Source organism: Xyrauchen texanus, chromosome 37 (genome assembly GCF_025860055.1).
Source record: "Xyrauchen texanus isolate HMW12.3.18 chromosome 37, RBS_HiC_50CHRs, whole genome shotgun sequence".
NCBI classification, from domain to species: domain Eukaryota; kingdom Metazoa; phylum Chordata; class Actinopteri; order Cypriniformes; family Catostomidae; genus Xyrauchen; species Xyrauchen texanus.
Window position 1 is genome coordinate 14,343,065 of NC_068312.1, and position 13,791 is coordinate 14,356,855.

The 13,791-nt window shown below is 35.6% G+C and overlaps 1 protein-coding gene across 1 annotated transcript; it reads right to left on the reverse strand.

The window, feature by feature from the left end:
• Positions 1-115: 115 nt before the first annotated feature.
• On the reverse strand, positions 116-6,985 carry LOC127630926 (actin-related protein 2/3 complex subunit 5-like protein). The gene is made up of 4 exons (XM_052108806.1): positions 6,614-6,985; positions 4,546-4,617; positions 2,566-2,742; positions 116-2,474 (listed from the first exon to the last, which is right to left on the reverse strand). Exons 1-4 carry the CDS (start codon positions 6,752-6,754, stop codon positions 2,412-2,414), a joined length of 453 nt encoding a protein of 150 aa, XP_051964766.1. The 5' UTR covers positions 6,755-6,985; the 3' UTR covers positions 116-2,411.
• Between the last annotated feature and the right edge of the window lie 6,806 nt (positions 6,986-13,791).

The following is a 13,791-nucleotide window of genomic DNA, read 5'->3' on the forward strand; positions in this document are numbered from 1 at the left end:
TTTACTCTTGGAGCTTGAATCAATTGCAAACCCCATCTTATCACTGGGCTCATCCTAAAATAATATTTGATTTTGGTTCAGGAAATGACATGCTTAATTTTTATGTATTTATTTCCCTTGAAAATGTCATTTCTTTTTCAAATTCAACTGGACATTTTTTACACCCTGTTTTATTGTAAGTTAAAACACATCTGGAGAATATATATAAATGCCCTGTGTAAAACAGTCTGGAAATAAGATTTATTTTGAAAAGTTAATTTAGCACAAACGGAGAACATGCACAAATGTTTTATAATACTGTAGCCATCATAGAAGTATCCATTGTTTCTGGTTGCTTCAAAATACCACTGCATCCTTATTTTGATTTCACTTTATGGTATGTCAAGAACATCAAGTCTTGATAAAATAAAATTAAAAATCTTTTCAGTGATTTTGTTTGAAGTCATATTTATGCTTGTATCTTGATGTGAGTGCTGACTACTCTCTCTTCTTGTTGTAAAAGTGGATTTGAAAGTGACGAGGCAAAGACTTTCATAATCATTTGAGAGAAGAATTAAAATAATATCATACATTAGATAAAGCAAAGATATCATTTCAAGGTTCGGTTTGTTTTCTCCAATAGATTACAATTTGTAAGATACCCAGTGCTGGTTGATAACGTCAGAATTACAATCCAATACTGATTACAATTGACAACTAAAATAGCAAATCAGCAACTTAATCTTGTGGATTATATTTGAAAGTATTCTAATCGGATTCTTTTTGAATGATTATTGCTCTGACCTAACTCTTTGTTTATTTGATGACTTGTTCATTTGAGTATGATAATTACAGTATTTTGATATAATGTTGCTTAAATGCTTTGAAGACAACTTGAAGCAGAAAATGTGAATTTATATGATGTGTTTGTGTGTATATTTTTGCAAAGATGAAAATTATTATTTTCTTTTTAAACTTGTTTTCCAGAATCAATAATTAGTGAAATTCACTGGATATGAAGACATTATTTCACAGCTATACATCAGCAGTGTTTAGTAATTTGCATAATTATTTGTCATGAGAAGGTATGGTCTTGTGCATCACTGGTAGGCTTATTTAGAATAAAAAAGGTACAAGATTTTAAAAAAGAAATAGGGGACTTAATAAATTAAGTACAATTTACTGCCATTGCCTAAATAAGTAATAATGTAATCCATAAAAAGTAATCGGAGTACGTAATCCAGATGACATGTAATCCGTTACTACCCAGCACTGAATACAACTGCCAAATTTCTCATCTATATGTAATGAGTGAGTGTGTTTACATGCACTTATTAATAAATCAGACAACACAATAAAACCAGCTTTACATGATATTTGGAATAATCTGAGTATTCTCTGCTTTTTGAATAGCACCCAGTAGATCAGCCAATAAAAACACCAATAAAGGCATTTACAAAGCAACTTGAAATCCAGTTAATGGATGAAATCTACATGTGCTGATCATTTTTTACTTAAACAGTTTATGAGATTTCATTAATAAAAGCCATTTAAATGATCTCACATGTTGTTAGCTTATTAAGTGTAATCGGTGTAGAATCATGCATGTGAACATTCTCACTGTTTATAACAATCTGACTCTACCTTCACCTGTGCAATGACATTATAATTGCCATTATTCCATCAAACTGTAACAAGTAGTACTTGCTAACGGTTTTGTCCTTAAGAGTTACATTGAGGGAGGGACCTGAACCATTTCTAAGGCCCAGAATATTATAGAAACTTGGGGGTGGGCTCATTATACTTGGGCAAATAGACCAATTAATCATATATAAAAAAAACAAACACTTTTTATGTTCTTTATTGCACCAGGCACTTCACAATAACCCTCCTATACCAACCTAATTCAATCAAACACTACGAATGAAACCATAGATTCACCACCTAAATACTATATATTAAACATCATCCTCTTTCTGTACAATAAGAAAAATGAGACTTGGAACTACTGGCAACTAAGTAAAACAAGCAAATACAACTTTCAGATTCGCCACAGTATTTAATGCCCTGAAATTTCAGCTCAGGGCTTATTCTTTAAAGTCTCTCCATTTGATTCATTGTCCTTCTTCTGCAGTTCACGGACTGTTGCAATAACGGTTCGATTTCATTAGTCAAGAAATGTGCCAGGCTGTTTGAATTCCATAAGAACATATAGAAGAATCAATAATTTACATTAAATATCATACAATATCTTGTATGGCCTCTTGCTTTTGAGTGAAATAATCTATTGGCTGTGGTAGTGTGGTGTTCCCCGAATAAATTTTTTGCTTTGACAAGTTGATTTGAGTCATTAGAGAGGAAGCGGTCCATGTCTAAGACAGAGAAATGAGAGTAAATCCCATGGCTGGTTATCTCTCTTTACACTTTGTTTCTCAGATGGACTTTCTCGCAGTCAGCACCCGTACGATGGATCCCAGACCCCCTACGGCAAAAGCCTGAGGAAGAAGATAAACACGAAAATAGAAACAGATGTGTGAGAAGCGAAAACGCAGAGATCAAACATAGGGCAGATTAGGCATATCAGACCTTTTCATGCCATTGCAGAAGGATGGCACTGCTGTTGTCTGAGGGCTTCTCAAAGCCTCTGTAGATGTACTTCATCAACAGGTCAACTCCGTTCTTGTCCAGAGATTTCACCGCAGGCTCAATATCGCTGCTCTTAAATGCAGTCAACACTCGTAACACCGCTGCCTGGGCCCGCTCCTGGGAGAGGAGATGGAGGTTGAGGCAGAGGTTGAGATAGAAATAGAAAGAAAGTGGAGAGATGGGGGTGGTGAAATAGAAAAATGCAGGTCAAAAAGGTCTTCTCGTGAGATGGTACAGCTGAAATGCATAAACATTATGGCTGTGTAAAAACAATCATATATCGATATATCGCAATACTTTACATCCATGTATCGGTATTTAAATTCAACTATGTGTGCATTCATATCATGTCCAGCATTTTAATAAAGAAGTAGGTCATCTAAATAAGTGCAAACTCTCGCACACCAAAGCAATATTCCTCAGTGCAGTCAGCGAGAGAGACTTTTTCTCTTGTGCTGGGCCTCTCTCACGCATTTCGATCCAGGCCCGGACAAAAATATCGATTTTCTGCTTAATAGCGAAAATCCCAAGATCACTCGTTCTTTCTATCCGCAACCCTCTAGCCTCATATGCGTGCAAATCGCTCGCATATGTAACTAAGATCCAAGCAATCCATTTGTCATTTAATAATGTCACTTTTAATGTCCATTCTGTTCTTTTCAGTTAGTTATTGATCAGTTCTTGATCAAAAACAACAAACTATACATTTAATCCTAATCACACAGCATGGATGCAGTAAATAAAAAGCTATTAGACCAAAATAAACACTTCTGTCAAAGTCCTTGATGCTGGTCTTAAACAGACAGTACTGTTTTAGCGCTTGTTCTACATATCAATGTAAATACTTGTAAATAGTACAAATTAGACATGTAAACAACAAACATGTGGCAAAACATATATGCGATATAAAATATGCAAGTTAAAGACATTTATTTGAAGGTTCCCTGTAATTAATCAACGCATTAGCTGAAAAATAATTGATTTCATACTGTATGCAATCAAAACAGACATTATAATTGAAATACTGTATACCCAAATGAATTGGAATGAAAATCTTGTTAATCAGAATCGAATCATGATATCGTGATGTATCGTGATATATTGAATCCTGAAGTGTAACGCACTACGTATCGTATTTTGAGGTGGCTGGCGATACCAAGCCCTAATAAACATGTTTATAAAAACAGACAGTTCTGTTCTAAATCTAACTGGAGGAGCCACTTTCAAAGCCATTAAAAATATAACAGCTGATTTTGATTCACGCACACATGTGACTGGACATCAGAATAATGCACGTAGTTGCTACAAACCATTAAAACGATAAACAGCATGCAGTTAGGCTATTAGTTAGGCTATTGAATGATATTACTTGGCATTATTTATTATAAAATGGATAGTTCCCACTCTAAAACACACAATGTACGTATCATCTGAATTTTATTTTAATGCGCTAAATTGATACAAAGTCAAACCATGATAAATAGCCTTCATTTAGGCTACTGAACTATATAACTTTGCAGAATAATTCTTTATTTGTGTTATCATTAATGCATTTTATATTTCATTATTGCTTCTTCTGATATTCATTACAAATTAAGGCATATTTCACTGTATTTTTTACTATATTACATTTTTATTATTAAACATTGGCCTGTTATCATATTACTGTTGCAGCCATTAAATCACTGCAACGCACAGATTACTGTTTTAATATCAAACCATCCACAGCACAGAATGAAACACCCCTAGAGGTAAATGAATACAACAACACATTTCAACCATATCATAATGTCATCATGATGTCCTCATTATTCTGAAAAACTTGACAACCTGTTATGCCTTAAAAACAGAGTGTTCTTGAACATCTGAAGGTGATGAATGAACATGTCAGAGTAACTGAATTTGTTGAATGTCTCTTACTTTCACTGCCAGATTCTTGGAGTTGATTGGTGGATTCCTCAAGGCGATGTGAAATGCCGTCATCATGTCCCCTGTGCATCACAGTTAGTTAAGGAAAGCTAACCAGCCAGTCAAACACTCACAAAGTACACAAACGAGCATTCCTTAGATAAAAAGAATATTTTAAAATGTCTCATGTAAATCTTACTTTGATGCAGGCATGTTTAGATCAATGAGGATGCAAGAAAAAGTCTTTTAAACATACAGCTTCAGAAAAAAAGGAGCTCCTTTATTAAGGAGTTTTAATTTCACTGGCTAATCTCTAATCTAAGATTTTGAGTCACATCATTCACACCCTTAATACATGAAGTCGTTGTGAAATCACGGTTTCTTAGGGTGAGGAAAGAATGAGCATGCATAACCTGCTGCCAAGACAAACCTTCAAACACTAGAACAGTCCATACCGATGACACACACTTTAGCAGGAAGGAATCCAAAGTTAATTCAGTTAGGCCTTTACTTTATTGGTGAGAGTGATGGAGAGAGTCCTGACTCTAAAGCAAACCTCTTAAAGACCTCTTAAAGTTTGTCTTTATAAAAATGTGGAGTTCTGCCAAATCAAGTCACCAAATCTGTTGACCTTATTAAATAAATTACATCAAATTGAGTGGGGAAGGCAATCCTAATGTCAAACGCTAAATGAGTTATGCAAAAGGCAGACCTAGTGGTTCACAGCCATAATTTCTTAACAACATCTCACATGCTGAAAAAACTGCATGGCCTTGTCATTTTCTAGAAAAGAATGTAATCAGCACACCTTCAGCCTTTAATAATGCATAAAAGTTCAGTTTTTTCAGACGCAACAAAAACAACAATAGCAATAGATATTTTTGGCGGACAGTTGATTCGAAAATTCAACAGCATTTTTTGGCACCTTTGGAATCTTCAAAAGGTTGATAAGAGCATTCAACAGATTTTGGGGAATTTTTGGCATGTTCGAACAGATTATTTGAATATTCGACAGCATTTCTTGGCATCAAACATTCAAAAGCATTTTTGAGCATAAAAAAAAAACGATCAAATGGTTATTTTTGAACATTCAACCAGGGATGCGCTGATCTGATACCTGGATTGGTATCGGCTCTAATACTGAAGCTTTTAGACGGATCAGGTATCAGTCCAACAAGCACGATCCAAATCTGATACTGTGTGTTAGTTATGTTCGTTACTGTTGAGTCAAACATTCTGCAACACAAGCTTTTGGCCATCAGGTCATGTTCGAATGGTTGATTTGAACATTCAATTTAATTTTGTCACCATCTTTGGTGCGTTTTAACAATTGATTCAAATATTTGACAGCATTCAAATGGTTTCTTTGAACATTCAACAGCATTTTAGAGCACCAGAGGTGTACTTGAATGGTTAATAAGAACATTTTGCAGCATTTTTGCACATCAGAGGTGTGTTTGGATGGCTGGTTTCGAAAATTCACCACTATTTTAGTTCCACCGGTTGATTCGAACATTCAATATCCATTTTGGAGAGCGTTCAAATGATTGATTCAAATATTCAACAGCATTTTTGAGTATCACAACAGCATTCAAACAGTTAATTTTAACATTCAACAGCATTTTGTGACATCAGGGGCACGTTTAAATAGTTCAATATACAATTCGGGAACATTTTGTGCCACCAGAAGCGTGTTCGAACGGTTGATTCGAACATTCAGCAACATATTAGGCCATCACAGGATGATTCGATTCGAGCTTTCGGCAGCATTCTGGCGCATCAAAGGCGCGTTCAAACTTTCAATTCGAACATCCGATAGTATTTTATGCCATCATATGAATGTTCAAACGCACCTGTAATGCCCAAAATGCTGCATGAGAAGGCAGCTCACAAGGTTATGAGACACAATCTATGCGTAAATAATATACGAAATACACTAATCTAGGACAAGGTCTGCGGATGATCTTGTAATAAAGAAATGTAAACTTTCTCCTGAAATGTTTGACTAGTAACCTATAATAAAGAAGACTGTTGATCATTGACTATGACAGTGATATCAATAGCACTGAACTGAAGGATATTGCCTGATGAGATCGTCCACCTCTGACGCGTCGGGTCCCTGCTGTTCGGCAGCCTCATCTTGATCATCCACGAATTTATTCTCGTCGTATTCGTCGATGTCGACTCCCCGGAATCGCGAGGACAGTGTGTTTTTCGCCATGAGGAGGAGGAGCAGTTTCAATCAATCATGCGACTCCAGGAATGTGGGATAATAGGACAGATATTCAGCTACACGCCGATCCGAGTCTGTCTCCGCTATCCTCAGTGCCGAAACCCAAAGGCATTGACATCTGTTAGTCGGTTCATTTGTCAGCAGGAAGGTGCGTTGTTACCTCTTCCCCATCACGAGCATTTCCACACATTCCTGCAGAGCCGACAAAAAAAAAAAAAAATCCCGACTGAAGCGGAAGCGGAATCACACACGATGGTTACAGTGTGACACATTGCTTCCTGTAATGTGACGATTGATTGGAATCTGACTGCGAATTGAAATATATGCTTTATAAATACATTTAAAAATTACTATTTTCTTTTGTATGTTTTTTTTTTTTTTTTTTACAAATATGAGACAGTTGAATAACTTTTTTGGTTATTGTTAAATATTTCTGGAAGGATTTGAGCAAATATATCTGAAAAAATGGTCTCTGACATAAGTACTAACACATTTTATATAATTTTTATTTAACTAACAACTACTATTTATTTTTATTATTTTGGAAAATGCTTCATTTAAGTGTCAATTCTAAGCCAGAATCCACTGCCACTCAATTTAGTTAATTTTAATTCCTGTTAAATCTTTGTTGGGCATTATAAACAAAAGACCTAAGAAATGTCAATGAATACTGTCGATATAAATTAATCGTTTTCCTCTGGCTGTTGTATTTTTCTCAGTGACAGCTGTTGACTTTTAAACAGCAAACAAAAATATGACCACTGACATTGACACTTTTCACCTGTCAATCATTTAGCTTGTTCTCATAGTGTTGTATTTGAAGTGGATCATTGAAGCTATGCTTCATAATGTTTGTCAGTTGTGGGTGCTATTGTGCCACTGAATGTGAAAGCTACAGGAACAAACATTGCTGCCCTTTAGCTATCTTTGTAGGGTGGGGTTTTGGAATGAGGGCACGTGGCTAATTCAAAGGCTCAGTCATGTGAAAGCTTCAGAATGCTAAAATAGCATAAAAGCAATACATACGACTCCAGTGGTTTAATCCATGTCTTCAGAATTGATATGATAGGTCTGGGTGAGAAACAGATCAATACATAAGTATTTTTTCACTATAAATCTACACATTTGAACAGCCCCAACCAGTAGGTGGCGGTATGCAAGAGGAATCCAAATCACCAAAAATGTGGAAGTGAAAGTGGAGGTTGATAGTGAAAAAGGACTAAATATTGATCTGTTTTTCACCCACACCTATCATATAACCTGGCATGCTGCCTTTATCTGCTTTTTGGACCTTTACATTTCTGGCCATTATTCACTTTGTGAGGACCTACAGTGTTGAGATATTCTTCAAAAAATCTTCATTTGTGTTCTGCAGAAGAAAGAAAGTCATTCACATCTGGGATGGCATGAGGGGGAGTAAATGATGGGAGAATTTTCATTTTTAGATGAACTATCCCTTCAATATTAATAGTGAAGTCTCATATACATACAATAAAATGTTCCAAGATGCAATTTTATAACGTGATTGTCCCAATACTTGCACACTTTTTTGCTACACACTAAAAAGTATACACTTTTCTGTCACAAAAGAGTACATACTTTTTTATTTTGGAACGCAGTGCTTCATACAGTCATGGCTTAAAGCAGCAAATGGCTACTAGGGGGCAGCAGATGTTTTCATACTAATGCTCATGTATTGCATCTATTGACATTTATTCAGGGGCCAAACCAGTACACCATCTTGAACATATTTGTTTTATTTGTTTACAAAGGTATCCTTGTTCTATTTTATACTGTTTGACATTGTAAGACATGCGTCTTGATGAAACATTGTTTTCTTGTCATTTTTTTCCCTTTTCTTGTTGACTACTATTACGACCATCTGATAAAGGATTAGACTCTTTAAAATGATTGTAAATTCGAACAAATGTATCATTTGTTAAGTTAATGTTAATAGAATCTAAATGAGAGGCTGAACTTTTTCTCTTTTTTTCTCTTTTTTTTTAATAGCAAGCACATTTTTCCACATAAACCCCTGTATACCAATGGGAGTGTCTGAAGTGGTGGTGGCGTAGTGGGCTAAAGCACTAAACTGTTAAGCCGAAGGTTGTTGGTTTGATTCCCACGGCCACCGCCATTGTGTCCTTGAACAAGGCACTTATCTCCAGGTTGCTCCGGGGGGATTGTTCCTGTAACAAGGGCACTCTAAGTCACTTTGGATAAAAGCGTCTGCAAATGCATAAATGTAAAATATTTAAATTAAATAGTCTGTCCCATACTATCCAGGATTTCCATGGCATGAATGTAATTACTTGTGTTTGCATGTACATGTACATTATGTGAATTTTGGTTGTATTTTCATTGCTAATGCCAAAAATAATTCTGATTGTGAGTTGAAGCAAAGTGATGTATATAAAGGCATTATCAATGCCTGGCTGACATCCTCTCTCCCATTTTAAAGGGCAATACAAATATTTACTCTGACTCTGAAATGGAAAGGAGTGCTGGGAGAGTCAGACTTCAGGGCATTCCACAAAACCCTGCTGCTTCTATGAATTCAGTTTTCTTTAAATCAGATAGTGTCTAATGTATGGTATTGATGAGGGTCTCATGTTCCAGGCACACATTGAACATTTCCAGAATATGAATAATTCATTCAATAAGTCAATATATACAGTATTAGTATAAAAATGTTCTGTTGCATATACAGTATGACTGCAAAATGAAACATAGTAGACAGATTTGAGTACTTTCACCTAATATTTGGTGGTGTGTCTCCTTTAGTCTCTTTAAAATAAAATAAATATTATTTATTTATTATTCCAAAATATTTACAATTGTGATTCCTATTTTTTTGTTTCTTCATGGGCCTTACAAACATATAATGTCTGTTACAAAGAACAGCTGACAGACTGAATATTAATGTATTTGTTTAACCGATTTTTGCATAATTGAGTTCAAAATCCACAGCTGTTATTTTGTATAGGTGCACTTTTTTCTTCAACCCTTTTTTCTTCTTTCCCTAGAGTTGAAAGACACTCACCAGACAAGTTATTGGTAAGACAGACAGTAAGTACAGAGTGTAACAGAGAACCTAAAATGTGTATCATTCTTCTGTGCTTGACTAAAGGGAATGAGAACATAGCAGTTGTTGTACCCAATTATGTAAAGCCCTTCTTCTTAAATGCATAAGAAGTTTGATTTTGTTAAACCCAAAGTGGATAAATGTTCTCAATCAATCATCTTAAAATGTGTTTTCTACACGGGATAGGACTGAAAAGACACACAACTGTGATCTCACATTGCTTTCAGAACTAATCCAAGCTTCTCCATCTGTTCAATTGAGTCTTTAGCTCACATATTAGCCTCTTGGGTCCCCTCTGTTCCCCACAAAAAAGGCTTGGTGGTTTTAATTTTATGAGGCTGAACCCCCCTCATAGTGTGCATTATTTTGGGGTGGGGGCTGATTACAACTCCAGCCTTTGTTTTTAATAAGCAAGGATTTCCTTTTATTTCTATGGTATGTCCCATGTCATTCATTTGCCTAATAAATCTGTTGTCATTACAGACATTTCTGGTCCTTATTTCGGAATGGCCGGGATCAGAAGAATTGAAAGTTCTGATGCGATAGCCAAATTATTTTCCATAAAACGATGGCAAAACACCAAGTGTGGGAGAAAGGTATCTGTTCGACAGGGCAGAGGGGAATTGCAGAGCTTTAGCTGTGGCTGGATAATGTGCTTTACCCATGAATTTGCCATCAGAGGTTTTTTCCACTCTTAAATATGCACTTCTGTTATAAACAGTTGATCTGGTCCACCTATATATGCCATTCTGTGTTTGTATTATAGAGTGTCCTCTATAATATTATAACATAAGCATAAGTGATGTCACGTTGATTTTCTTGTATCATGCTGTCATACATAATTTTATGTTGTCTGTTTTCATCTGTGATCTTCTGTGGATGTTTCTACTCTTTGGTGTTGTCTTCTGTTGTAATATGTTGTTGTGCATCAGTCATGTCAGGTTGTATTTTGCCAACTGAAATGTCATACTTCCTGGTGTCTATGATATCATATTTTATGATATCATAAAGAATAATTTTTTTTGTTCAGCACGCCTTTTGTTGACAGAGTTATCTTTTTTTTTTTGGTTCTCCATGGTGATTTCATGTTGTCGGTCATGCTCCTCTGTGATGGTTCACTTCTCATGTTCCTCTGAGGTTTTAAGGAAAACAAATTGTCAACACTTAAGGAAGAAAACTCTGCATTTACATTTTACACCACATATTTTCATGTTGGCTTGTACAAATATTTTTCTAAATAACTTATCTCCATCCATCCATCTGTCCAACTATCCATCCATCCATCCATCCATCCATCCATCTATCTATGTTATATACAACAAATAATCCTACCATCAAGGTTTTTAAAAGTGTTTTAAAACCAACAAAGCCAACGTCACAGTTTGTCGAACTTTCCTTTCATTATTAAACTTGTATAAAACAAAACTCTTGCCAAGCACCTTGCCGTGACTGAAAGGTTTACATATTTATTAGCAGATTCAAAGACTGTTTGTCTGCAGGGCAAAACAATCTAACAACTTATGATGACTCCTTGTGAGTGCACATCCACATAAACTTGAGTGGGGTAAAAATCTTGTTTTGTAAAATAGCCTGAAAATGTTCTGAATATGGTAACATCTAAATTAGCTTGTTCTATTCAAATATATTATTTGACCACATCAACCTTTGGAAGTCATAGTTAAGGGTCAGATAAGGTAGGAATATCCACATAAGGTAACAGCTGCCCATATTCACTTCTTACGCTACTTGATCCATGAACATAAGATTAATGCTACTCCAGGCAACAGGACTTGAGTATGGCCTCTATGGGAGTATTGTGAGTTTTCATGGAGGTGAGAACATCATGCTGCCACCAATTGAAAGCTAGACAATAACCACACAGCATACAATATGTCACTTAATACTGCTTAAAGGCACAGAGGGCTCAGAATATCACTCATGAACTCTCATAAACTGCCTTTATTCTCAATGCACTAGTGCATAGATAAATGAGTCTCTCATTTTATCATTCTGATATGCTAGACATAACATGTATTTCTTTGCTTGCTGCTTTTCCATTGTGCTAGATAAGAGCTATGTTATACTCAGTTGTCTTTTTATTATCCACGTCATTTAACCCCCTTTTAATCCCTCTGTTTCAACACTCTGAATGTACTTTTATCGTATTGTCCTCTTTTCAGGATTGTCTTTTGTTTACAAAGTTAGACATACAGTGTAGTTTAGATTGTCTAGTTAATTACACACACCAAAAATGTAACCTAAAAATGCATGCTTTATGTAGTAACATCTAAACTAACTGGTTTGATTCAAGACTGAATAAACATGAACATATTAGACTACACCAACAAAACAACTTAACTTTTCGGCTAGATCAGCAAGAAGTAGCTTTTTAGGATAATAATTACAGTTGACCACTTTTTACAATATAGATGTTTGATTGGTTGGTTGGTTTAGTAAGTAAGCTTTACTTATTTTCCCACTGCTCTTCTGTGTCATCTCCCTGTTTCTCTGGCTGGTATGATGAATGGAGGTAGAGTCAAGTCAAGTCATTTTTATTTGAATAGCACCTTTCACAACACACATTGTTTCAAAGAAGCTTTACAGAAGATCATGCATTAGCAGAAGATAAAACTGTAATATCTATAATGTCTTAGATATCATTGTGTAGTTTGATCAAATATGATTATGAATTGTGTTTAAAAATAAGTAATTCAATAATAATTGTATTTATAACCCCAGTGATCAAGCTGAAGGAGACTGTGTTAAGGAAGACAAAACTCCAGAAGATGTTGTTTAATGGAGAAAAATCACCTTTGGAGAAACCAGACTCATTGTGGGGGTCAATTCCCCACTGACTAACATCATGAATATAGTGCCAATATTACTTATGTATAGTGCAAGCCATGTTTAAAAAGTATTAAACTAAGTAAGTGTTAAGGGTCAGTGTTTAAACAAAGATATTTTATGAACTGTAAGATTAATGACTAATGTCATTGAAGTCCATCCTAGAATAACTGCAGAAGTTCACATACTGTAGATGCAATTGTCCTTGTTGGTTGGCTGATGAAGGGTTTTGTTGGCAATTAATTGATAGTCTATGTATTTCATTTCAAGAGTGTTGTCCATCAATAGACCGAGGTGATGCAGGCAGAGATTAGGTGCATCGCAGTTCGACCTGGACAGTATTATCTTAGGACAGATGGTATCTTTCCTAAGTCCAAGGTTCAGGCAGTGGCATATGAAGTATCCCATGTCTTATGGTTGGATTTGGCATCAGTTCATCCTCCAAAGTCCATCGTAATAGACTGAAGTGATGTTTGGCTGGCACCGGCTGCTATTAGTCATCATCACACAGCGACATGTAGCAGAGCTGGATCCAGCCGGTCCTGGTGACCTCAGGATAGGAGTCCCGATGTTGAGACAGGGAAACAAATAAAATAAATATTAGTATAGATGCCATTCAATTTATTGCAGAGTTTATTGCAATTTATTGTTTCTGGCTCTGGCAGACCTAACTAAAGCAGCCTAATTGTGAGTTGATGGATAAATTAGTTGATCTACCTCCTTTTTTTGGATTTTGATATTTTAGGAATAATTAACAGGCCAGAATTTTGTGATCATAACGAACATAACGGAATATAGCGTGGTAGAAGGTCACTTAAGTACTGTGGAGCTAGACCATTCAAAGCTTTGTACGTAGTTAACAGAATTTTTTAATTAAAATGAAATGTAACAGGTAGCCAATGTAACAATGTTAAAATGGGGCTAATATGATCATATTTCTTGGTTCTCTTCAGCACTCTGGCTGATGCATTTTGAACCAATTGAAGTTTATGTATTGAACTTTCTGGACATCCTCATAGTAATGCATTACAATAATCTAGTCTTGAGGTCATGAAAGCATGCATTAGTTTTTAGGCAACAGCAACAGAGAGCATGT

What these genes read in the sequence shown, in the direction of transcription:
- LOC127630926 (XM_052108806.1), bottom strand. Translation starts at nt 6,754, where the DNA reads ATGGCGAAAAACACACTGTCCTCGCGATTCCGGGGAGTCGACATCGAC. An exon ending in CCAAGAATCTGGCAGTGAAA is followed by an intron (nt 2,743 to 4,545) that starts GTAAGAGACATT and finishes CTCCTCTCCCAG; the next exon opens with GAGCGGGCCCAGGCAGCGGT. An exon ending in TTCTGCAATGGCATGAAAAG is followed by an intron (nt 2,475 to 2,565) that starts GTCTGATATGCC and finishes CTTCTTCCTCAG; the next exon opens with GCTTTTGCCGTAGGGGGTCT.